This window comes from Apteryx mantelli, chromosome 24 (genome assembly GCF_036417845.1).
Source record: "Apteryx mantelli isolate bAptMan1 chromosome 24, bAptMan1.hap1, whole genome shotgun sequence".
NCBI lineage: Eukaryota > Metazoa > Chordata > Aves > Apterygiformes > Apterygidae > Apteryx > Apteryx mantelli.
The window spans coordinates 2,494,653-2,520,298 of record NC_090001.1 but is presented as its reverse complement, the minus strand read 5'-3'; the positions used below and the strand labels follow the sequence as shown (position 1 = coordinate 2,520,298).

At 52.5% G+C, this 25,646-nt stretch overlaps 1 protein-coding gene across 1 annotated transcript; it reads right to left on the bottom strand.

Moving 5' to 3' along the window:
• Positions 1 to 10,173: 10,173 nt before the first annotated feature.
• LOC136994103 (olfactory receptor 14A16-like) lies at positions 10,174 to 13,854 on the bottom strand (the record flags this gene model as incomplete). The annotated part of the gene is made up of 2 exons (XM_067310356.1): positions 13,818 to 13,854; positions 10,174 to 11,096 (listed from the first exon to the last, which is right to left on the bottom strand). Coding segments are annotated over exons 1-2 (960 nt in total), but the record flags the coding sequence as incomplete, so codon positions are not given.
• Between the last annotated feature and the right edge of the window lie 11,792 nt (positions 13,855 to 25,646).

Below are 25,646 nucleotides of genomic sequence, written 5' to 3'. Positions count from 1 at the left end.
AACCCTTCTGTGTCTATTTGCAGCTAGTTCTCGAAGAAAAGCAGGTGGGAATTGGTGCACAGGAGCTGTAACATGCAGCTACAGACTCGAGTGGAAAAAGGTCCGATTTTAACAAGAGTGATGTAGGTTCTCAGTAGCTGATGAGCAAAATGGCAGGGTTCAGACAATGGGGAGGAAGGATGATCATTCATGCCTCCTATGAAAAATACTGCTTTTCTTAGGCATCAAGATTCATTAGGAGACCCTCTGAATCAATATGAATTACAGAATGTGCCTCTCTCTTATTCTGGAAGCTGAAAACTAAAACATAAAAGGCAGAAATCCTATCTTTGTTTTAGGTGCTCATTGAAATCTTCTTCTTTTAAATACACTCCCAAGACCCCTCCAGTTAGCCACACAAGAATTGAAGAATTGAAAAAAGCCATGTGGAGTGACATTGGCTTCTTAGGGCTTTTTGCATTTTAATAGCCGCTTGGGAATATTTGGTGCTTAGTCCATGAACCTCAGATACTGAGAGTAGGCTGAACAAACGTCTCAAGAAGATGAATTCAGAAGCAAACCCCAAAGCTACTTGGAGCATTAAGGGGTCCCCCTGAGGGCCATTACTCACAGAGCCTCCCCAGGGGCTAATGAGAGCAGAAAGTTGTAGGCCCTGATTGCAGGTAGGCAAAGGAAATGTGCAGGTGGCTCTGATGCCAAGTCACCCTTGATGTGTTTCATCATACAACATGGCCAAGCAGTGACACCCAGCCCTGCATAGGGTGATCCCTTCCCTCACACTTTGCTCAGGCCTCTTCATGGGAACAGCGTGTGTGTGTGTGTGGGGGGGGGGGTTGGCAACACTGAGTTAGGGACAACAAGATGGCACCTCCTAGGCTGGCCCTGGAAGGCAGGAGGAGGAAACAAGGCCCTGGTGCTGCAAGGAAATGGTGTCTTCTGGTAGGCCTCAGTGGCAGATACTGCAGCCCTAGCCAAGAGGACAAAGACCTCAGTTCTGTCAGAAGCTTTCGGCCTTGGCAGTGCCCCTGGCCATCTGCACCCCAGGCTGTCCTACACTCTCCCATGTCTGCGCCTCTTCCACTGCAGCCTGTGGACACCCAACCTGCTTCCCCACCTTGCTATCACCCAGGGATCTGCCCACCTTTACTGATGGCTCTCCACCCTCCCTTGCTTTTCCTTGAAATACGAAGCCAGGAGAACACCACAAACTCCCTCTGGCTGACCTGCTGCACCACAGCACCACCCTTCAAGGGACATTTCTTCTTTGAATGTCCATTCTGAACCTCTCAAGCTGAAGACTGTGGCTCTTTCCCCTTCTCATGCTGATGCCCCCTACCAAGAAAAGCACCAGCATCTCTGAAACCACCCTTCAAGCACTCACAGGCTGCTCCTGTGCTGCCCTTAGCCTCCACTTCACCAGGATAATGTAGCCCAGGTGCCTCAGCCTCCCTCTACAGGTCATGTGCTGCAGGCAACAAGCCCCATCTTGGCAGACCTCCTCTGGACCCTCTCCACGTCCTCCCCATTCCTCCAGCACTGGGAATCCCACACTGGCACACATGATTCCAGACGTGGCCACGCCAGTGCTGAGTCAACAGGGGATAGTAACTGTCCTTGTCTGGGTGGCCAGATGTTTCCTGATGCAGCCCCGTATGCAGCTGGCCTCATCTGTGGTGAGCACGCACCACAGGCTCATATGGCATCCCTCGTCATGTCCAGGCCCTTCTCCTCAGGGTCACTCCCCCAAGGCAGCACCTGCCACTTCCCCTTCCACAACTTCAGGAGCCTTCTGTTGGCCTCATCTCCAAGCTTCTCCAGCTCCCTCTCCACTCAAGCTCCTTTCTGTCAGCTCTGAATGTGTGCGTGCAGATGCCTCATGCCATCTTGCCAGGCCTCTCACAGGATAACAGCATGACGACCTGCAGGACACTACAGATAATAAAGGGGGTAGTATTTTAAAGGAAGTGCTGGCAATGGTGGAAATGAGCATGGCAACCATCTCGGAGAAGGCAAAGGAAGATACAAAGGCAGCAAAAGCAGGGTCAATGGGGACGGGGTAAAGAGAGGTGGTCTGATTGCATGGGAGGAGATCAGGGTGGTAAAGGAGAAGAGCTTGTAAGATGGAAAAGAAGGGAAAATGCAATAAAAGGTGAAGGAAATGAAAGCCCAGGGCTATGTGGGGGTACCTGCCAAGCAGCCCTGAATCTGAACTCCTCTGACCAGAGCAGGACAAGACAGTAAGTGGAATGTTTTGCCTAAGGTCAACAAGAGAAGACCCGGGGTGGAAGGAAATGCCAAATGCTTCAGGCTGGAAGGGACATCAGGTTGTCTCTAGCCCAACCTCCTTCTCACAGCAGGCTCGGCTATCAGCTCCAACCAGGGTGATGAGGCCTTCAGTCATTCAGGTCTTGAAAACCTCTGAGGATGGCGATGGCACAAACCCTCTGGGCAACTTGCCCCAGTGCTTCACTGTTTGGATGGGTAAAACATTTGCCCTTATCCCCAGCCTGAACCTCTCTTCTTTCACCTCATGCCCATTGGGCCTCATCTTCCCATAGTGCATAACAGTGAAGAGCCTGGCTTCATCTTCTTGATGACCTCCTGGTAGGGATGGGCAGGCTGTTATTCAGTCTGCCCAAAGCCTCCTCTTCTCCACACTGAACAAACCCAGCTCCCTCAGCCTCCCACAGTGACAAAGCTGACCTTACAAATGTGTGCCTAGGATGTTAAAGGCCCTCCCAATCCTTCTGGGTTTTACTGGATCTGCAAAGGACCTGAGGCCTGTTAGAGTGCAATCACCCTCATGCCATGACTTCCCGCATGCATCACACTCATTGGGAGTTGTGTTGTAGTGAACTGGTGTTGTAGACGGTGAGGAAGGCCCATTCTGGACAAGCAGTCCTTCATCATTAAGTCTTGATTCATTCTCTCATTCTCCTGCCATGAATCCCTGTAAAAACTGGTTCACTATGGGTGGCAGCCTTGAGTTGGGAACCTGCTCCGAGTCACTCCAAAAGCCTTCCCTTCTCCAGGCTGAACAAACTCGTTCCCTCAGCCTCTCCTCACAGGACAAGTGCTCCAGACCCCAATCACCTTGGGAGCCTGCCGCTGAAATCACTCAGAGTGATCTGTAGTGCTCTTCTACAGGGCCCCCAAATGGATGCAGCATCTAGATGTGCTCTAATGAGGCAGAGTAGAAGGGGATAATCACCTTCCTACATCTCCTGGCTTTGTTCTGGTTCATGCAGGCCAGGATGCTGTGGCCTCCGTGTTTGCCAAGGAACGCTGCTGAATCACATTCAGCTCCCTGCCCACAAAGTCTCCCAGGTGCTTTCTGCTGAGCTGCTGCCCAGCCAGGGACTCCCCAGCCTGTATCGCTTCAGGGTGTTGGTCTATGCCAGGTGCAGGACCTGGCATTTGTCCTGCTTGAATTTCACAAAGATCCTGATAGACACTTCCTCCTCCCTGCTGAGGTCCCTCCCAATGGCAGCCCTCAAGCATGTGACTACTCTGCCTGATGAGGTGTCATCTCAAATGTGACGAGAGTTGCCTCCTCCAGGTCACTGATGAACCTGTTAGACAGGTCAGGTGGCAGTAGAGACCCCTGCATACTCCACTTGTCAGCAGCTTCCAGGGAAAGAACGACCCCTTCCTGAAAACCCTCTGAGCTCGATCATCCAACCAGCTTGTTAGCCATCTGGCTGACTACCCAGCCTATCACGACGCCTTTCTTGTATACAAGAATATTGTGGGAGACAGTGTCAAACACCTTGCTTAAAATCATGGTAAGGGACCTCCACTACTCTCCGCTCCTCCACAAGACAGCTCTTTTATCACAGAAGGCAATCAGGTTGGTCAGGAATGATTTCCCTTCACTTAATCTATGTGGACTGTTCCAAGTCACCTTCTTCTCCTTCATGTGCCCAGAAAGGTGATCCAAGATGAATCGCTCCATGACACACTCCACACTCAAGTGAGGCAGAATGGCCTGCAGCTCCCCGCGTTGTCCTTGTGGCCTTTTAGGCAGATGGGCACAACATCTTCCTTTGTCTTGTCATTGGCACCTCCCCCGATCTCCACAACCTTTCAAAGAAGAGCCTTGTTGTCATAGTGGTCAGCCCTCTCAATGTCCTGACACCCTCCAGAAACCTCCTCCACTGCTTGCACTCTGCTGTGACAAGCGGATGAAATTCCCTGCATAAGAAGCAGGCGCTGTGATCCACAGGCTTCCTCACATTGATTCAAGGAGATGCCTCCACCTCCTCAGCCTAAATGAGTGGTCTGAAACTCATGCTCACCCACAAGCTCTCACCCTGCACCTGCTCCATCCCAGGGAAGACCTCCATACATCTGAGCTGCCCCTTCACACTAAGGGCATCCTCCTGCCTCATCATCCACGACAATCTCTCCTGAAGAGCTTGTAGCCTGCCATCACAGCCCTCCAGTGGTGTGAGGGATTCCAACACATTTCAGTTATTCCAGCCATGTGGCAGCATTGTGAAAGCTTGTGCATCTCCACCTGCTCCTGCCTGTGCCCCAGGCTGAAGACATTTGCAGATATTTGGGCTGCAGAGCCTCAGCTATGGCACAGCTCCCTCTGCTTCCCTCCCTCAGCAGAAATATCATGGTATTGCTCTCCATTACCCACCTGTCCATGCTGCCCTTGTCCTTGCCCTTGGACTCTCTGGGCAGGGGTGGTTTCCAATGCAGTTCAGACACTCACCCTATGGGTCCTGCCATGCAGACACGTCCTTGACACTGAGGTGCCCAAGCCCCCCGCTAACGTGTGGGGCTTTGGGCAATGCAGTGTTGGGGGCTGGGAATGAGCCAGCTCTCTCTTCAGGACACCCCATCTTAGGACATTCCACTGTTTCCTTGGGGTGTCCAGCTGGGCTGCACTCTGCCCTCCAGAAGGGCACAGATCCCCCATTGCATCCTGGAGTTATCTGGGTGCCCCATGGAGAAACCGCCTAGATATTGAGGCCATGGAAATGCTGCTGGCAGGCTGCATGTGGGCAACTGGAATGATTCCGATGTGTTCCTGGTTAGAAGGGGAGTGCTGAGATGTCCCTCAGATGCTCAGGGAAAGGGTGCTGAGTTTGTTGATCTGCACATTGAGACTGGCTTCCTCTGCCCTCACTGGTGTCATTTCTTTTTAGGGTAACATGAGTGCAATTGTCCTCCACCTCTGAGGTGCGAGCACAGGGCAGCTGGGAACAAGACACATGGTCAGACCAGCTCTCCTCACTCTGCGCTAAAGCTATAGAGAATCCTTTTGCCTCTCAGGAACCACAGCTGGTCACTCTGAGTGCAGTAGCAGTGCTGAGGATTTCTGTCTCCAAGAATCCTCTTCCTTTGGTGTGATGGGGAAAAAAAGAGAAAAGAGAGAAGAGAAAAGAGAAGAGAAGAGAAGAGAAGAGAAAAGAAGTAAAGAAAAGAGAAAAGAAAATCCTTAAAATTCTTAATGAACTCCCTTTGTTTAGAACTGGGAGTGAAGATGCTGAAAGCCCTTCTACATGAGCAGTGGATTAAATCTGATTCAAAAGGTGAATATAGAAGTTGAGTCACCCCTGCTCCCATGTCGGCAGTGCTGTAGGTCAGGGCTGACTCCTCTGGAGCCCACGGGCAGAGGCCCCTGCTCCTCACAGCAACCTCAGCCAGCACAGACCAGAGCTCCAGCCATGGAGCTCAATGACAGTGGTGCTGAGATGGCGAGAGGTAATGTGTGTGTGTTTGGGGGAGGTTATGAGAAAATTTTCCACAGAGAAGTCTGTCCTAACTTGTCAATGACTCTTCTTTCTCAGACAGTTCCCTCAGCCGGGAGGGAGCAAATGTCCAATAGCAGCTCCCTCAGTGAGTTCCTCCTCCTGGCATTCACAGGCACATGGGAGCTGCAGCTCTTGCACTTCTCACTGTTCCAGAGCATCTACCTGGCTGCTCTCCTGGGCAACAGCCTCATCATCACAGCTGTAGCCTGCGACCACCACCTCCACACCCCCATGTACTTCTTCCTCTTCAACATCTCCCTCTTTGACCTTGGCTCCATCTCTGTCACTGTCCCCAAATCCATGGCTAATTCCCTGTGCAACACCAGGGCCATTTCCTACTGGGGATGTGCTGCCCAGGTCTTTCTGCTTCTCTTCTTTTTCCCCCAGTGCAATTAGCAGAGTTTCCCTTTCCAGTGTCTTTCTTGGCACTGACACCAAGGGAGCTCTGGTGAGTACAGTCAGGGTGAGACGATGGGTCCTGTGTCCATTAGGAGATCTCAGCTTCCCTGGCCACAGTCAGGGTGTGATCTCACACCCCTCTTCTGCAAGGGTGGCAGCCAGGTGTCACTGTGGGCTGGTCCCTTCCCATACTATGCTCCATCGTTCACAGTGGAGTGGGAGTGGAAGGTCTGGATGCAGCAGGGCAGTCTGGATGCAGCCTGTGGGGACAGACCCTCTGCTCCTCAGGACCATCCCCCCCACCACCACAGCCCACATTTCCTCACTGCAGCCTTTGCATGGGGGCTGCAGCCCTCCTGGAGACACCTCTGCCAATGGTAGCAGGACTTCCTTCAGGGCTTCTTTTCCTCACTTCCACACTGGCCTGCTGTGCTCTCAAGCGTGTATAGAGCAGGGGAGACAGAGAGTGACCGGCCTCATTGTGGGGCCTCCTCCCCTTTGCTGGAGAGCTGCTCCCCGTGTCCTGGGACCTCGCCTGAGTTACGCTGTGGACATGCCTGTGCCTGGCCCTGCACCTCTTGAGTGCTGACCTGACCCTGTCCCCATCCTGCTGACCTGACTCGCCATCTCTGCCTCAGACCTGCCCCCTCACTACAGGCAAGAAAGCCTTGGCAAGGGAAGCTGGGATCTGAGCAGATCCCAGAGAAGGTTGTAGGTGCAAAAGGTGACCGTATATCCCCACAGCAACTCTTGCCTGAAAGCCAATTCAAAGGTGTAAGGAGGGCTTCTGATTTCAGCCCCTACCCGTGAAACACTGCCCACAGACTCTTAGCTGAAGGAAAAAGTGAGGGCAGCCACTTGGGGTCTGATTTGATGATGCATAGTTACGAGAGCAAGTGTTTCTGTATCCCAGCTCAAGTGTTTAAGCACCATTTGCCTCTGGGTTCCTGCTACAAAGAGGATGTTGTAGGGAGCAGCAAGAGCCCTTGTCCAGCCCCACGCTCATTCATTTCCTCGGCCTCTGAGCTGGTGTCCTGCTGCCTGGCTGGGGCTGGATCCCCGCCATGAGGAGAGGTGGGGATGGCCAGGGAGCTCCTGCCTGCAGAACTGGTCCGCACAGTGCCAGGAGAGGGGCCAGGGGCTGGGAGTGAGGGGGCAGCAGGCCAGGCAGGGGCAGGGGTGGGCAGGGAAGCAGCAGGGGCCTCATGGAGGTGGCGCAGCCAGTGCTGCTGCAGCGCAGCAGCTGTCACCTTTACCTCTCTCCCAAAAGCTCCCGCACGGTCCCTGGGCAGGAACAGGCTGTTTCCCCGTTCCCATGCTGCCCTCCCAGCAGGATGGGGCACATGAGGAAGGACTTGGCCTGCCCTGTGCTCAGGGCCAGCTTCCCATGGCTGGCACAGCTTGGCATGGGGCACTTCCAGCTCCTCAGCCTCTGCTCCAGCATGGCTGGCACAGGGATGAGAGCTCCTCAGGCAGGGCACAGCAAGCCTGGCTGGGGCAGCATCAGGAGTAAGATGCAAAGGTCCTTCGCTCAGTGCTGGGCTTTGGAAAACTCCCTCTGGCATCACAAGAGGTTCCATCTGCCTCTTCCACCCTGCTCTGTGCTCCCCTCCCGCTGGACAAAGTGGAGCTCAGCATTGCCTGGGGACTCTCCTCCCCATGGGGAGCAGAGGGAGGGCCTTCACCAGCCCCACACTGCCTTTTCCACCACCAGCCTTTGCACTTGCATGTGCCCACTTGCCTTCACCACTGGAAGCCCATGAAAATCCCGGCACTCCTGCCCTCGAGCTGGCATCCAGCCTGAACCTGGAGCCTGGCTGCCCACAAAGGCATCACCTGTGCAGTGCACTGCCAGGGTGGCTTGGGAGAGGGCAGCTCCCCTCTGCCTCACTGGGGCTGGGCATGAGGCAGGGGCTGGGCACAGCTTTTTCCCGAGGAGCTCCCTGAAGAGATGCTCCAGGTGATCTTTCACCTCTGCCCTGGCAGCAGCACCCATGCTCCGGGTGCCGGGGGGAAGTGGACAGAGGGTGGAAGGGGGACAGGCTGCCCAGGGGGAGCGTTGAGACCTTGTCCATTCACATAGGGATGGAGTTAGGAAAGCCAGAACTCAGCTGGAGATGGAACCAGAGACCTCGCACACGGAAAGGGCTGGAGTATTATTCAATGATTATGAAATGATCCCCCAGAGTCTGCGGGATCCAAGCACCTGGCCCCTGACCAGTCCGGGTGGACACCGCAGAGGTATTAGCAGACAGCCATGCTCCCAGATCTGCAGGGGTCTGGTGCAGAAGAGTGACCATGCAAGGCTGGCCTTTTCCCCTCCATCGGGATATGGAGACCTGCAGGAGGACGGAGCTGGCCATGCACCACCCCACAGCTGGGGTGAGCAGCCAGTGGCAGAAAGGGGCCATGTGAGGGGCTGGTCCAGGACGATGGCCATGGGGCAGCTTCCCCAGTGTGTCCATGCAACACAGGGATCACCCTGGGCTCTTCTCTTCTGCACCCTCCATGTCCTGGTGCCTTTCCCAGGAGACCTGCATTTGCCTGCAAGCACACTGGTGGGTGCTCCCACACTGCTGTTCACACACAGGAGCTGCCTGCTGGTGTTTTGCCTCTCCCAGGCCCTTTCCTGCCCATCTCAGCAACTCCCCAGCTCTCCCCACCTCCCCTGCCCTCTCCCCAGACCACCCAGCAGAACAGCCCAGGCTGTGGGTGGCCCCACAGCAGTGCCCACCTCAGGGGGCTGCAGAGCTCTGGACACTTGCGCTACAGCTTCAGCCCCTGTCCTGGACAGCACCAGAGTCCTGGTCCCTGGGCTGCTCAGGCAGATCCTGCTGCCCCAGCGACAGAGATGCCTGCCCCGAGCTGGTGCACACAGGAAAGGGTTTCTCTTGTTGTTCCTCCCCTATGCACACATGCCCTGGATGTCCCTGCTCCCCACAGAGCCTTTCCCCAGGGGAGTGTGTCCGTGCTGGGCTGGCCAGTCATTCCTGCACCCCTTCCCTGTACTCCCCACAGGGCCCCAGGCTGGTGGTGCTGCTCTGCAGAGCGAGTGGGCTGTGGGGCCACAGGCTGACTCTGCACTGGCTGTGCTGCTCAGGGCAGACACAGCTGGACCAGCACCATTGCGCCTGACCACCCCCTCCCAGGCTCTGTGGCTGTGCACGATGCTTGAAGCAAGCACAGGGCATTTCAAATGGCTCAGGAGTGTTCACATGTGTCATTTGGCAGAATGAATGTGGGCTTTTTTTCCTTTTAGATGACATGAACCACTCTTGAGGCTCCCTTCCCTGTGCCTGCTGGGTCCCCACTGCTTCTCCTGAGATTTCTGAGCTCTCATTCAGTGCATCCTTCGGTTTAGCCCTTTACCTTTGGGGGACTCCACTTGGTTTTGGGAGTCTCCACTCACTGCCCATCCCAGGCACATGCTGTCCCAGGAGATCCCCTGTGCTCTCGCGGTGGCTCCATATTCCCTTCCAGAAGCGTGGACATCTCTCACCAGCCCTCTAATATGGCAGACAGTCCCCAGCAGACACCACTTGACCACTCACCTGCTCCAGGGACACTGGGCACCCACAAGTTACAGCTGACTCCAGCCCTCCTGCCCAAACACATCACCCTAGGAGCTCATGCCCCTTAGCCCATGGAAAAGCCAAGCACAGCAAAGGGCCTTTTCGGGTGCAACTCCCTGAGCACATTCTTGGCTCCAGCTTGGGATGAAGAGCCCAACCCTCAGACACTGTCCACAGGAAATCCCCTTTTATTACAGACATGCTGACTGGGAGGGCAGCCCTGACACAGTGCTACGCAGATTTATGGAAGGCTTCTAGGCCAGACAGATGGACTTTGTGCTGCTGGAGAAGTGGGATGATTTCAACCATTTACAAAAAGAATTATCACAGATAGAATGCCCAAAGCACAAGAATTGCCCAGGTAAATTGGAAATCCCTTGTGAGGAGAGATGGGCAGCTTATTGCTGCTGAAGTAGTAGCAGTTGAACCAGTTTCTTCAGTGCGTCCTTGAGCTCCTTGTTCCTCATGCTGTAGATGAGGGGGTTCACTGTTGGAGGCACCACTGCATAGAGAACAGCCACCACCAGATCCAAAGCTGGGGAGGAGAGGGAGGGGGGCTTCAGGTAGGCAAACAAGCCAGTGCTGATAAACAGGGAGACCACGGCCAGGTGAGGCAGGCACATGGAGAAGGCTTTGTGCCGGCCCTGCTCAGAGGGGATCCTCAGCACAACTGTGAAGATCTGCACATAGGACAGCACAATGAAAACAAAACATCCCAAAGATAAACAATCACTAACCACAAGCACCCCAAGTTCCCTGAGGTAGGTGTCTGAGCAGGAGAGCTTGAGGAGCTGGGGAAGTTCACAGAAGAACTGCTCCACAACATTGCCTTGGCAGAGTGGTATGGAAAATGTGTTAGCAGTGTGCAGGAGACCATAGAGAAAACCACTGCTCCAGGCAGCTGCTGCCATTTTGACACAAGCTCTGCTGCCCATGATGGTCCCATAGTGCAGAGGTCTGCAGATGGCAACAAAGCGGTCATAGGCCATGACAGTGAGAAGAAAATATTCTGCTGAGAGCAAGAAGAGAAGCAGAAAGACCTGGGCAGCACATCCAGAGTAGGAAATGGCCCTGGTGTTCCAGAGAGAATTGGACATGGATTTGGGGACAGTGACAGAGATGGAGCCAAGGTCGAGGAGGGAGAGGTTGAGGAGGAAGAAGTACATGGGGGTGTGGAGGCGGTGGTCGCAGGCTACGGCTGTGATGATGAGGCCATTGCCCAGGAGGGCAGCCACGTAGATGCTCAGAAACAGCGGGAAGTGCAAGAGCTGCAGCTCCTGTGTGTCTGTGAGCGCCAGGAGAAGGAACCCATTGAAGGAGCTGCTGTTGGACATTTGCTGACCCTCGACATGCAGGACTGTCCAAGGAGGAAAAGACATTGAGAAGTTAGGAGACACTTTTCAAACAAAAAAAACCCCCCAGATCTTCCAGTTCTCATACAACACCCCATATTGCATCTCTCTGCTGAGAGGAGCTCTGTGCAGCTCCCTTGCTTGAGCTCCACTTTGCACTGCCTGAGTGTGCTGTGAGGACTAGGGACCTCTGCCCATGGGCTCCAGAGGAGTCCATCCTGCTGTACAGTGGTGGGAAGGAGGGAATGGAGTTGACTAGCTCTGACATACAGAACTTCTGCCAGGTGAAGTCCACTCCTCATGTGGAAGGCCTTTTTGGCATCTGCACCACCAGTTCTAAAGAAGTAGGTTTTGAGGAACAGAGTTTTAGGGATTTTTTAATATTGCTTTTTTTTCTTTTTGATGTCCTTGTTACCCCTGGGGAATGTTCCTCAAAGGTAGAAATCTTTGGCATTTCTCCTGAGTCCTGAGAGGAAAGGATTCACTCTCACTTGGTGCAGAGTGAGGACAGCTAGTCTGTTAGCCTTGATCCCAGCTGTCCTGTGTTCCCACCTCTTTGAGCTGGAGGATGGTCACACTCATATGCTGCCTTACAAAGAAACAAGCCTCTGCTGAGAGCAGAGGAGTCCAGTTTCAAGGTGCAGATGTCCAACGTTCTCTCCCTTTCTCAGAGCACCAGAGGGAGGTCTCCACACTCCCCTTCTAGCCAAGGACACACAGGGCTCTTTTCAGCTGCCCCTGTACATCTGCCCACCACCATTTCCATACTCTTCGCATCTCTGCAGATTCTTCACAGGTCTCTCGAACATCACAGAGATGCTATGAGACAGCTGTGCCCTTCTGGAGGGCAGCTCTCAGCCTGGCAAGACACTACAGGGAAACAGTCAAATGTCCTAAAGATGGTCTGTCCTTAAGGGAGAGTCTGCTCTTTTCCCAGCCCCACAGACTGCATTTCCTGGAGCCCCACGAGTTAGAAGGGGGCTGGGGCAACCTCACTCCCATGCAGACCCCGCTGTTGCACAACTTGCAGGGCAGGTGTCTGAACTGCAGCTGAACCCCCCCAACCCCAGGGAGCCCAAGAGAAGAGCAGGAGCAGCACGGACAGGAGGGCAAAAAAGGAGCAACACCATGATCCTGCTGCCAAGGGAGGCAAGGAGACAGAGACAGATGGGCACTCAGGAAAGGCTTCACCTTACCCAGCTGGTCATGCCACCTCAAAGACAGCAACATTGCAGGGCAGTCGCTCTCAGCCCCTTTGCTGGGCAGCACGAAATGGGCCCGTGGCAGGAGACATGTCCCTCTCCTCTGCCGCAAGTCTGGCTGCAGAAGAAGTGGCTTATGCCCCAGACTCCACTGCTGTCAGGGCAGAGGCTCTGCTGGATGGGAGAGGAGATGTGGGGGGCTTGCTCAGAGGAAGAAGTTGTCTGCGTCAGAGGGACTGACTATGACTCGCCCAAATCCATCCTCCCATGATGATTCTCTTTGTTGCTCTCATTCCCTGTCCATCTCTGCTGCCTGGAGCTGCCCCTGCTTGGAGCTGATTCTCTTCCCCAATGACTTTTCCCAGTCAGTGTGCACAGACCCCATCCCACCCTGTGGGTGTTCAGTTCTGCCCGACAGAAACCTCCTGGCTCAGGGCACTGGGCAGGGGCATCTCTGTGCATGCAGGTCCTAAAGAGGAGGTCAGATAAAGCCCGAGGAGGCCATAAAGGTGATGCTGGTGCTGTCTGTAGGCTGAGGTGGGGCTGAAGGGGTTTGCTGAGGTTTCTCACAAACCTACTGACTCTGAGAGTGAAGGCTGAGGAGTCGCAGTCCCTTGCCAAACCAGAAAGCTCTTTCCTTTTTTCTCCCTGCCAAAATAAGGAAACTGAAAGTGCAGACGCCAGAAGGAAAGCTCCTTCCCTTTCAAATAGTCGTTTTTTCACCTTGCTCTTGAAAAGACCCCTCAAATATGCCCTGTGCAGGAGCTAGAGCTGTGAGCAGCCCTGACCCATGCAGCACCCTCTCAACAAGAGAATGAACCTGCCCTGCTGGGGGTCGATCCTCCTACCCAGACCTTCTCCCTGCTGCACCGTGAGGAATCCCCCAGGCAGGCTGAGTGCTGACCCTTGCAGGCAGCAGAGTCACTGCCCTGGGCACATGGCACCCTGGGGCAGAGGGACCCTGCTCTGAATTGTGGTGCCGGTGCAGTCCTGGGTGCACTCCCTGGCTTCACACCCCTGCAGTGTCCCTGGGAGAAGGTAGCAGCATGTCCTGTCCCTCCGACAGATAGAAAAACTATCAGTCATGAGATGAGATGGGTTTAGAAGACCTCTCCAAGAACCCCAGTAGTATTGCTCTACAGGCAGAGACTCACCGTGTCAAGGGCTGTGAAGATTTCTCCCACAAGAGCTCTCCTCTCCTCTGTCCTCCCACTCCACACTGCCTTCCACGTCTCTCTGTCTTGTCTCATCTTATGTTAGCAGCAGCAGGCAGTGATGGAGCCCTGCTGCTCTTTGCAGAGGAGCTATTCCTGGACAGAGCTGTCTCTCAGCAGTGCTGCCAGGTTGCCATGAGCTCCCTCCATCCCAGGAGCCTGGCCCCACTTGGGAACAGGGGCCCAGCTGAAAGTAGGACTTCATTTCTCCTTCGTACTCCCTCCTCCTGGGAGATGTTCACTGAGGCAGACTAAAGTAATCATGCAGATCTCTACATTGCAAACAGCTAATGTAATTCAGCGCACTCACTTGAGTCAGTGACAGAAAGATAGCCCAGCAGCATCATGTCCGATGCTTGGGGTGTCCAGCACAACCACACGTCTCTAGCAGGTACAGCGTGGGACCTACAGGAGAACCATGCCCTTTTGGAGTGGTTGCTGGGCAAGTGCCCGAGGGCACCTCAGGTTTCCTGCCTGTGCCCAAATAAATGAATCCCACCACTACCTTTAGGCAAAGTCCATCACGTCTACATCCAACTGTCCTGCATAGATGGGAGGCCCATCACACCAAGGTCTCCACTCTTCAGTGGCACCTTGTCCTTCCTTGAGACTGGTTCACCTTTGTCACAGGCGCCATAGTGCTACAAGTCAGCTCAGGCAGCAAACTCCTCTCCTGCCATTTCTGCACAGCCCAGCTCTGTTGGAACCTCATTTCACCATTCCATTGCCTCCTGCTAGCTATGCCAGCTTGCCTCTGCTCGGAAGTGGAGCCATTGCACACATGGTGTCCTTTGCTCTTGGCAACAGGTTTCACCACAACCAGTCTGTGCTCCGTGTCTCAGCTGAGGCTCTGCAGCCCAAGTATGCACAAGTGCATGCAGCCTGGGGCACAGACAGGAGCAGATGGAGATGCACAAGCTGTCACAGCACTACAGCATTGCTGGGATTGCTGAGATGTGGTGGGATCTCTCACGCGACTGGAGGGCTGTAAAAGCAGGCTACAAGATCTTCAGGAAAGAGTGTGAGGGAAGATGAGGAGGGAGGATGGCCTTTGTGTGAAGGGCCAGCTCAGATGTATGGAGCTCTTGCATGGGATGGTCAGGGGCTGAGTGAGAGCTTGTGGGTGAGCATGAGAGGAAGGGTGACACTGTGAGCACCTGATCAGGGTGAGGAAGTGGACACAGGCTCCCTTAAGCAACTTGAGGAAGTCTGTGCATCACAGGCTCTGGTTCTTATCAGGAGACCTTTTTCTCCCTGACATTCACTGGACGGCCAAACAGCAGAGTGCTTAAAGAGTCCAGGAGGTTTCTGGAGGGTGTCAGGGACAACTTCTTAGCACAGCTGCATGATGGGCCCAGAAGGGTGATGCTTTCCTGGATGTGGACATTACAAGCAAGGAGGAACTGATCAGGCATGGGATAGTCAGTGTCCGCCTTGCCTAAGGTGACCATGAAAAAGTGGAGTGCCAGATCCTGAAGGGAGTGAGGAAGAACTGTAGCAGAGTACAGACCGTGGACTTCAGAGGAGCAGACTTGGGCCTCTCCAAGGGACTGGTGGGGAGTGCCATGGGAGACATCTCTAAAGGGCCCAGGAGCTCCGGAAAAGCAGGAGGCCTTCAAGGACAGCACCCGCCAAGCACAGGAATGGTTCATAGCACTACTCAGTAAAACTAGGAGGCATGTCAGAGGACTACCTTGACTAAACAGGGAACTCGTGCCTGAGCTCCAGGGCAATAAGGCAGCGTATAGGAAGGGGAAGGAGGGAGAAGCTGCAAAGGAGGAATTTAGAAATATTGTCCAGTGACATAGGCATGGTGTTAGGGAAGCCAAAGCACCCCTAGCATTAGCACTTGTGGTGGATGTCAAGGGCATGAAGATGAGCTACTACTGCTGCCGTAAGAATAAAAAGGAGAAGGTGGGCTGACTGCTGAATGGGGCAGGGACTCTAGTAACAGCAGATGCAGAGAGGTCTGAAGAAATCAATGCGCGGTTAGCTTCATTTTTCACAAACAAGGTCTCCCTGCTGTTGTGCCTTGAGTCACGACTCTTGAGGAGAAAAGCAAGCAAGAGTGGATGAGGGTTAGTGAGGCATTACTTGTGAGAACTCAAACTATACAAGTCAGTGGGGTTGGATGGGCTGCTTACGAGGATGCTGTGAGAGCTCACTGCTGTCACTACAAGGCCGCTCGCTATCATCTTTGAAAGGTTGTGGAGATGGGGAGAGGTCCCAAAGACTGGAGAAGGGCAAATGTTCTATCCATCTTCAAAAAAGGCCAACAGGACAACCTGGGAGCTGCAGGCAGTTCGGCCTCACTTTGGTGAGGAGTGTGTCATGGAGTGAATCCTCTTGCATCACATTTCTGGGCACATGAGGGAGACGAAGGTAGATTGATAGGGAATGGTCAGCATGGATTTACCCAGGGTAAATTGTGCCTCACCATCCTGATTGCCTTCTATGATTAAAGAACTTTGTTTGTGGATGGAGAAGAGTAAATGCTTTTGCCTAGACTTTAGCAAGGTGTTTGATGCTGTCTCCCACAATATTCTTGTATGCAAGTTAGAACATTGCAGTCTAGAGGGGTAGACAACCAGATAGGTAGAAAGCTGCTTGGATGAGGCTCAGAGGGCAGCGGTGAACGGGTAGTGCTCTTGCTAGAGGCCAGAGAGAAGTGGAGCACCACTGACCTCTCCAGGAGCCTGTCCTGTTTACCATCTTGCTTAGTGACGTGGAGGAGGTAAAGCTCATCATGCTTGTAGATGACCCCAGACTGGAGGTGGAGGGGAGCAGCCATATGCTCGAGAGCTGCTATTCAGAGGGACATGGGCAGGCAGGAGGAATGGGCTTGGAAGTAGGTCAGCTTACTTGTCCTGCTCCACGCAGAATTATTCAGGTGCAGGGCTTCATGGCAGGAATGCCCAGCACAGCCCTGATCAATCCTTTGCTTCACTTTAAGTTTCCTTTCTTTTTTCTTTGCCCCCCTTTTCTCTTTTACCATCCTGCTCCCTTCCAGTGCAATCAGCCCACCCCTTCATACCCCTTCCCCATTGGCACTGCTTTCCTCTTTTTGAAAGAGAAGAGCTTCAGTCCAGAAGGCCCTTGAGAAACTTCGGTGATTCAGGCAACAGATACCTCCTGAAGTTTTACAAGAGGAGTGTCTAGTCCTGCACCTGGTGGGGAATAACCACGTCCATGAGGAGAGGTTGAGGGACCTGGGCTTCTTTGTCCTGCTGAAGTGGAGACAAAGGGCAGTACAGCAGGAGCCTGTGACTGCTTGAAAGGTGGTTTCAGAGATGGCAGAGCCTTTCTTGGTAGTGGGAAACAGCATGAGAAGGGGAAAGAGGCACAAAGAGCAGCTAGAGAGGTTCAGGCTGGACTTCAGGAAAAGGGAATGTCATTTGAAGGGGAGTGCTGTGGTGCTACAGGTCACCCAGAGGGAGTCTGTGATCAGCCCTTGGCTTTGTGTTTCAAGGTAAAAGCAAGTGAGGACAGAGAGACATCAGTGGAGGTGGGGAGATCCTGGGGAAAGAGCAAGGTGGGGAAGCAGGTTGGGTGTCTACAGGCTGCAGGGAAATAGGCGCAGGCATGGGACAGTGTAGGACAGCCTGGGGTGGAGATGGCCGAAGGCACTGCCAAGGCTGAAAGGACCCAACAGAACTGAGGTCTTTGTCCTCTTAGCTATGGCTGTTGTCTCTGCCACCAAGGCCTAGGAGAAGACGCTGTTTCATTGAAGCAAACAGTGGCCTTGCTGCCTCCTTGTCCCTGCGGAGCCCAAGAGGTGCCATATTGTTGTCCTGCACCCGGCGCTGCACACCTGACACCCTCACACTGCCCCAGAAAGAGCCCTGAGCAAAGTGTGAGGGAAAGGTTCACCCTACCCGGGGGCTGCCTGTGGGGCTTGGCTGAGCTGCTTGATCAAACACATCGAGGGTGACTTGGCATCAGAGCCACCTGCACATTGCCTTTGCCTACCTGCAATCAGGGCCTCCAACTTTCTGCTCTAATCAGCCCCTGGGGAGGCTCTGTGAGTAATGGCCCTCAGGGGGACCCATTAACACTCTCAGAAAACCTGGTGTTTGCATCTGGCTTTAACTTCTTGAGAGCTTTGTTCAATCTCCTCTCAGAATCTGAGGTTCATGGACTCAGCACCAAATACACCTGAGGGGTCATTAAAATGCCCAAAGCCCTAAGGAGCCATGTCACCCCCCCCTAATTTTCTTCAGTTCTTCGGTTCTTGTGTGGCTAACTGGAGAGGTTTCAGGAGTGTCTTTACAAGAGGAAGATTTCAATGAGCATCTGAAGAAGAAAGGATTTTAAAATTTTTTATTATTCTTAACCTATAGAATAAGTGATATCCACATTCTCCAATTCATACTGATCCAGAGGGTCTCCTAATGAAGTCTGGAGATGTGGGAAAAGCAATATTTCTGATATAAGTCATGTATAGACAACATTGCTCCTCACCTCCCCAGCCCTGCTATTTCCCTCATCAGCCACTGGGGACCTACCTCACTCCTGTTAAAACCTAACCTTTTTCCACTGGAGTCTGTAGCTGGATGTTACAGCTCCTATGCACCAATTCCCATCTGCTTGCCTTCGAGAACACCTTGCACACACAGGAGGATTTTTCTTAATTGCAAACAAACAAAAGATGATACGGATTAATAAAAAGTCAAATACACTCCTCTACTGTATGTTAAGTGCAAGCTGCCTCCAGTGAGGGTCACTTTCCACAAGGAATAACCTTCCTTGAAACCTTTTTGACCAATAGATAGGGACAGATAGATAGAAACACAACTAAGGAGTTGTCTAAGGAGACAATCAGACTCCACAAAAGATGAGGCAAGTTTCAGACTGCCTGAGGCTCAGAGCAGCAACTGGAGAGTTGAGAGGTGTCTGATGGATAAAGAGCAAGGGGAGGAGGAAGACTATGGAGAGTGCCTATGTCCAGAGAGTCTGATGCAAAGGGGACTTTAGAAATGATCGCTTCAGTCAGGACAGGTGAAAATATGTGAAAGATTAGTGAGATTACGTCCACAGCATAATAGGCAGAGCAGTGGTAATGCAAGGCCAGGGGCAGATCAATATTTCTTCTCCTGAGATTCATTCCTGAAATTTTCCATTATTTTTTCATGGGAGACTGTTGACATGGTTGGGGCATGTGCATGTGAGGTCACTCCTGCCCGAGCACCTGATAGACCGGCAGCAGGCCCATGGCTTGGATGCTGATGGTGAGGTTGCTTGTATGTGATCAGCTGAACCTGGGGGTCCTGGCTGGAGATGCTAGCAAGAATTTCAGGAACTGCAGGCCTCAGCCAACCTAGTGACACATTGCAAAATGTGCTCAGCTGAGATGGACACCTGAACTGCCAGGTTAGAAAGGACTCCCTTAGGGAAGAGAGGAGCCTGTGGAAAGGTGAGGACCATCATACCGAGGGGGCTTGCAGAGTTATTTGCAGAAAACAACTCCAACTTTGCAAGCTGATTCTGAACTATGACCCCTAAGTATTTCTCGCCGACTTACAGGAAAGTGCTTGAGCATCAGGCAATGATTCTCAGGGTCCAAAAGCAATGTTGTGACTTGCTTCATTTTCAGCACAAAAAATAAGCTCTGAGCCCTTGAAGCGTCACTCACTGTAGTATGTGCCTCTGGGAGAAGTTGTTTCAAGGAGCCAATCATTTTCTGAAGAAATACTTTGTCTTTAGAATTCCTCCTTATTTGCCCATTTCAAAAGGTAACGACTGAGGCACTGCCACTTGCAAGAGCATCTTCAAGTGCTCCGTCAGGAGAAGACCATTTCCTTGCTATGTCAGAGAAAAAAGTCCCACCTTATCAAAACTCTTCTCTGTGGCCTCCTCCTGGATGTCAGCCCCTGGATGTCTCCTTTCAGGGCCCAGGGCAGTGTGCGGTGTGTGGGTTGCAGCGGAGATGCCCAAGGAGAGAGCCCTTTGGCAGGCAGAGCTCAGGTCCCCGCTCCACCCTTATTTCACTGGATTGGGGAGTTATGTGGATGGCAGAGAAGCTGGAGTGCCATGGTCAGGAGGTCTGGTGCCACGGTAGGTGCCTTGGTCCCCTCTGCCCAGCCTCCCTCTGCAGCTCTGGGGGCCTCCGGTCTCCCACAGGTCCTCTGTGAGAGCTCCAGGCCCAAGCAGGTGCCTTGGAGACACTGAGGCCTCTCCAAGTGCCACTGCATGCTTATGGTTAGGTGCCTGAGCTCTGCCTCAATACGTGAAGAACTATTTTCAACATTTAAAAAACAAATATGAGCGCCTTTTCATCAACTGAGATGATTGAAGAATTTTAATAAAATGTCATTTTTTTCCCATGATGACATAATGGAAATTTCCAGGAAGGGTACGAATCTCAGGAGAAGAGCTACTGGTCTCCCCCTGAACTTGCATTACCACTGTTCTGTCTGGTATGCTGTGTATATAATCTCACGCATCTTTCACATGTCTCCACATGTCCTCTTTGCATCGGACTACGTGGACACAGGCACTTCCCCTTGTGTTCCAGTTTCCCTCCTCCCCTTTCTCTTTGTTCCTTTAGAGACCTCTCCTCTCTCTAGGTGCTGCTCTCAGCTTCAGGGAGTGTAAAGCTTGCCTCGTCCTTCCGGAGACCTATTGTCTCTTTAGCCAGCTCCTTCATGGTGTTTCTTTCTATCCTTTCCTATCTCTTTGTCAAGAGCTTTTCAAGGCAGGTTATTCCTTGTAGACTGTGGCCCTCACTGGAGGCAGCTTGGATTTAACACCCAGTTAAAGAAGGTATTTCATCTTTTATTAAACTGTGCCATGTTTTGTTTTTGTTTGATCACATTGGAGACAAACCCTTCTGTGTCTATTTGCAGCTAGCTCTCGAAGGAAAGCAGGTGGGAATTGGTGCATAGGAGCTGTAAAATTCACCTGTAGATGTCTGTGGAGAAAGGTTAGATGTCTGCCCCAGGTGGCTGAGGAAAGAAATGAGAGGGTTGGGGAGATGGGGAGGATTGCTGTCTGACCTCAAGGGAGCTGTTTTTCCTGCATGTCTGGACTTCATTAGAAGACCCTCACTATGAGTTGGCGAATGTGGATATCATTTATTCTGTAAATGAAAAATAAGGAAAACTTTAAAAGCAGAAATACTTCCTGTTTTTTTTCTTTTTTTTTTTTTTTTTGAGGTGCTCATTGAAGTCTTCCTCTTGTAAAGACACTCCTGAAACCTCTCCAATTAGCCCACACGAGAACTGAAGGAAATTATGGGGATGGACATGGCTTGTTAGGGCTTTTTGCACTGTAATGACCCCTCGGGTCTATTTGGTACTGAGTTCCTGAACCTCAGATTCTGAGAGGAGATTGAACAAACCTCTCAAGAAGTTGAATTCAGAAGCAAATCCCAAAGTATCCTGAAGCTTTGATGGGTCCCCCCGAGGGCCATTACTGACAAACCCTGCCCAGGGGCTGATGAGAGCAGAAAGTTGGAGGCCCTGATTGCAGGTAGGCAAAGGGAATGTGCAGGTGGCTCTGATGCCAGGAAAACCTGGATGTGTTTTATTAAGCAGAATGGCCAAGCCCCCACAAGTGCCTGGGCAGGATGATGCTTTGCTCAGGGCTCTTTGTGGGGGCAGTGTGAGGGTGGGGGTGTGCAAGGCCGAGGGCAGGACAATGATACAACACCTCCTGGGTCCGCAGAGATGAGGAGGCAACTAGGCCCCAGTGCCCTAAGGAAACGGCATCTTCCTGTAGGCCTTGGTGGCAGAGGCACTAGCCATAGGCAAGAGGATAAAGGCCTCAGTTCTGGTGGAGGCGTTCAGCCTTGGCAGTGCCCTCAGATGTCTCCACCACAGGCTGTCCTATGCTGTCCAACTCCTGCATCTGTTCCCCCAAAGCCTGTAGACATCTGCTCTGCTTCCCCACCTTGATCTCACCCTGGGATCTTCCCACTCTTTCCCCTCACTCGCTTTTCGTTCAAACACAAAGCCAGGGGCTCACCACAGACTCTCTTTGGGTGTCCTGTTGACCCACAGCACAAGTGACATTTCGTTTTCCAGAAGTTCGGTGTGAACCAATCAAGCTGCATTTTTTGGCTCTTTCCCCTTCTCATGCTATTTCCTACACCCCAGAAAAGCTCCATCACCTCTGAAACCACCCTTAAAGCAGTCACAGGCTGCTGCTGTATTGCCCTTAGCCTCCACTTCACCAGGCTAAAGAAGGCCAGGTCCCTCAGCCTCTCTGTAAAGGCCTTGTGCTTCAGGACGCTAACCCCATCTTGGCAGACCTCCTCTGGACCCTCTCCAGGTCCTTCCTATTCCTCCAGCACTGGGCAACCCACACTGGGACACACTATTCCACATGTGGCTACCCCAGTGCTGAGTCAAGAGGGATAATAGCTGTCCTTTCCTGGGTGGCCAGGTTCTTCCTAATGCAGCCCTACATGAAGCTGGCCTGATTTTGGTGAACATGCACCACTGGCTCATATGGCATCCTTCATAATGTCCAGGCCTTTCTCTTCAGGGTCACTCCTCTGATGGTCTGGAAAAGCCAAATGAAGGTAAAAAGTAAGCAGAACTGGAGCCGGGGGGACAGGGTAAGCGGAGGTGAGCTATTTGTATGGGAGGGCATGTGTATGATAAAAGCAAAGGACTTGGAAGGGGGAAAGAGGAAAACAGAAAAGGTGAAATGAAGACTATGAAGAGAGCTGTTTGTGGGTACCTGCCACACAGTCCTACATCTGAGCAACGGTGACTGGAAAAGAACAAGACAGCAGCGTGTGCTTTGACCATATTGTTTCTGACTTACTTCCATGGTCACGCGGAACCTGACGGCTTTCCCTACCGTCAAGAAGGGAAGATGCGAGGTGGAAGGAAATGTAAAACCATCCAGGCAGGAAGGGACATGGGGAAGTGTCTAGGCCAACCTCCTGCTCACACCAGGGTCAGCTGTCAGGTCTGACCAGCCGGCTCATGGCTTTATTGAGTTTGGGATGAAAACCTGCAAGAGAGGAGATGGCACAGCACCTCTGGGCAACCTGCCTGTGACTGCAAGGCGGGAAAGGGAGGGTCAGATACCGGTATAGAGAGACACTCAAGGTTCGTGAGGGGTTAAACAAAGTAGGTTTAATGAAGGACTTACACTCTAAACTGTGTGGGGAGGCCAGGACACTGCTCGGAGGGGTCACTGATGGGCGGATGCTGGACACAGGGCTGGACACCCAGCTGGGGCTTACTTTGTGATATCCTAAGTACCCCTTAGAGCTAGTTCCTTATCTCCACTATGCAAAGCTCGAGTCAATACTGGCTGTGAAGCAGCTGGACATTGTTGACAAAAGGGAATAGGCATGTCCAGCCCTGAGCGGCTTTGGTCAGTGTGTACAGAGCACACTCCAGGGCTGTGATAGCGTACTCTGCTGCTCCCCTGACTCCTCAACAGATCTCCTGCAGTGGTTCTCATTTCACTGCCCCAGGTTTTGCCTGTCTGGAGGGAAAAAAAATTTCCTTATACCCAGCCTGAACCTCTCTTGTTTCAACTAATGCTCATTGGCCCTCATCCTTCCATCGATCACAACAGTGAGGAGCATCACGCTGTAAGGCACAGGTATTGCAGGCTGTGAGGAGGGCCCATTCTGGAGAGGTAGCCATTCATAATTAAGCTTTGAACTGAAAACCTTTCAGGCCCAAGAGGCAACCTCCCACCACTGGGAGGGGCTGGCTCTGGGGATGCCATGTGTGGTGCTAACCCACACGCGGAAAAGGAATTCAGGAGTGCAAGAATCACAGTAGCTGTCACCAGAGAGGACAGAATCACCAAACCATTCCAGTTGGAAGGGACCTTGGGAGGTCTGTAGTCCAGCCTCCTGCTCTACTCAGGATCAACACTGAATTCACACTAAGTTCCTCCGGGCTTTGTCCAACAGCATGCTGAAAGCCTCCAAGAGCAGGGAGTCCAAAAGCTCTCTGGACCCCACTTCAAATACTTTGTTATCCTCATTGAAGTTTCTCCCTTAAATCCAATTCTAGCTGCACTGGTGTCAGCTTATAACCATTCTAGCTGCACTTGTGTCAGCTTCTAACCTCTCATTCTCCTGCCCTGAATCTCTGTAAAGAGCCTGGTTCTTTCTTGGTGGTAACCTTGAGTTGGGAAGCTGCTAGGAGTACCCCAAGAGCCTTTCCTTCTGCAGGCTGAACAAGGACTGTTCCCTCAGTCTTTCCTCACAGGGCAAGTTCTCCAGCCCTGACCCCCTTGGGGGCCTGCCACTGAACTCACTCTGAGTGTTCAACGTCATTCTTCTGCAGGGGGCCCCGAAATGGGGGCCATCTCTAGATGTGCTCTGACGAGTGCTGAGTAGAAGGGGATAATCACTTGCCTTGATCTCCTGACTCTGCTACTGTTCATGCAACCCAGGATGCTGTGGCCTCCTTTGCTGCTAGGACACACTGCTGGCTCTTGTTCAGCAGCTCCCCGAGTTGTTCTTGTGGCCTTCTTTGAAGATGGGCACAACATATTCCTTTTTCTGGTCATTGGCACCTCCCTGATCTCCAAAACCTTTCATGATAGTGAGTTGCTTTGCTGTGGCAGCAGGCAGCTCTCTCAATGTCTGAGCATGCCACACATCCAATCCCATAGACTGTATTGGTAGAGTTCTTGCAAGTCATCCCTCTCTCAACCCTCATGCACTGCAGGCTGGTTTTCTCATCTGCAGTCCTGCCTCTAGGCACAACAGCCCAGGAGACCTTGTTGGTGCAGCCTGCAGCCAAGAAGGCACTGAGCTCCTCAGACCTGTCTACATCTGCTCTTGCTACATTCCCTGCCCCATGCAGCACTGAGCCCCCACTTTCCTTCTTTACTCTTTTACTGTTACTGAAGCAGCAGCAGCTCTTCTTTGTGCTCGTGATGTCCCCTGCGAGTGTGTATGCTAGGGGAGCTTTGACTTCCCTACTTCGCTGGACAACAGTGTATTTCTGAATTCCTCCTTTTCAGCCTCTCCTTTCTTCCCCTTCCCTTATGCTGTGTTACTGCACCGGAGCTCAGGCATGAGTCCCCTGTTTAGCCAAGACAGGGTCTGGAGATGCCTACAAATTTGACAAGCTGTCAGTATGGAGCACTGATGTGCTTTGTGGGTGCTCTTCTTAAGGACCTGCTGGCTTTCCTTAGCTCCTCTGCCCTTCAGGGCTGCCTCCCTTTGTCTGTCCCATGGAGGAGCTCCATGCATCTGAGTGTTGCCTTCACACAAAGGGCATCCCCCCTCCTCATCTCCCCTTCCAGGGTCTCCTGAAGGACTTGTACCCTACCATCGCAGCACTCGAGTCATGGGACTGATCCCACCACATCTCAGTTATGGCAATCCTGTCTGTGCCCCAGGCTGCTTTTGTTTGCATCTCTTTTGGCTTCATCACCTCAGCTGTCACACCAACTGAAGATCTGTCACAGGGAAACCTGTTACCAAGGACCTGGTGCATGCAGAGGATTTGATTCCGAGTAGTGACAGGCTGACATAGAGAGCAGGTGGCAATGTAATGGTGAAACAAGGTTCCCACTAAAAGAGCAAACCCTGCAGTGGCCAAGGCCAGGGAGAAAGAGAGCTGGACCATGCAGGAACAGAAGGAGAGGGGTTTGCTGCCTGAGCTGACCCTGCAGCACCTTGGGGCCTGTGACAGAGGTGAACTGATCTCCAGAAGGGACAAGGTGCCACTGAAAAAGTCCTTGGGCCTGGAGAGTCAGCAATCCAGCCACCTTGTGGACATCATTAACACAGTCCCCGTTCATTTGGGGTGAGAAGAGGTTCAGAGCAAGGAGATCTAGAAGGATTTAAGAGTGCAGGGACATGAGTAGAGACCTTGGTGTGATGTGCTTCCCATTTATGAAGCACACTTGGCTCTAGATGGGATGGACTTTGCATGAAGGCAGTGGTGGGATTCCAGTGTTTGGGCAGAGGCAGGAAGCCCGAAATGCCCTGGAGCACTTGCCCAGCAACCACTCCAAAAGGGCATGGTTTTCCTGTAGGTCCCATGCGGTATCTGCTAGAAACACGCAATTGGGCTAGAAACCCCAGGAATCTGACATATCCCTGCCAGCCTATTTCTGTCATTAAATCAAGTGTCTGCACTGAATTACATCAACCGTTTACAGTGTAGGGGTCTGCTTGTGCCTCAGCTTCATGAGTGGAGCT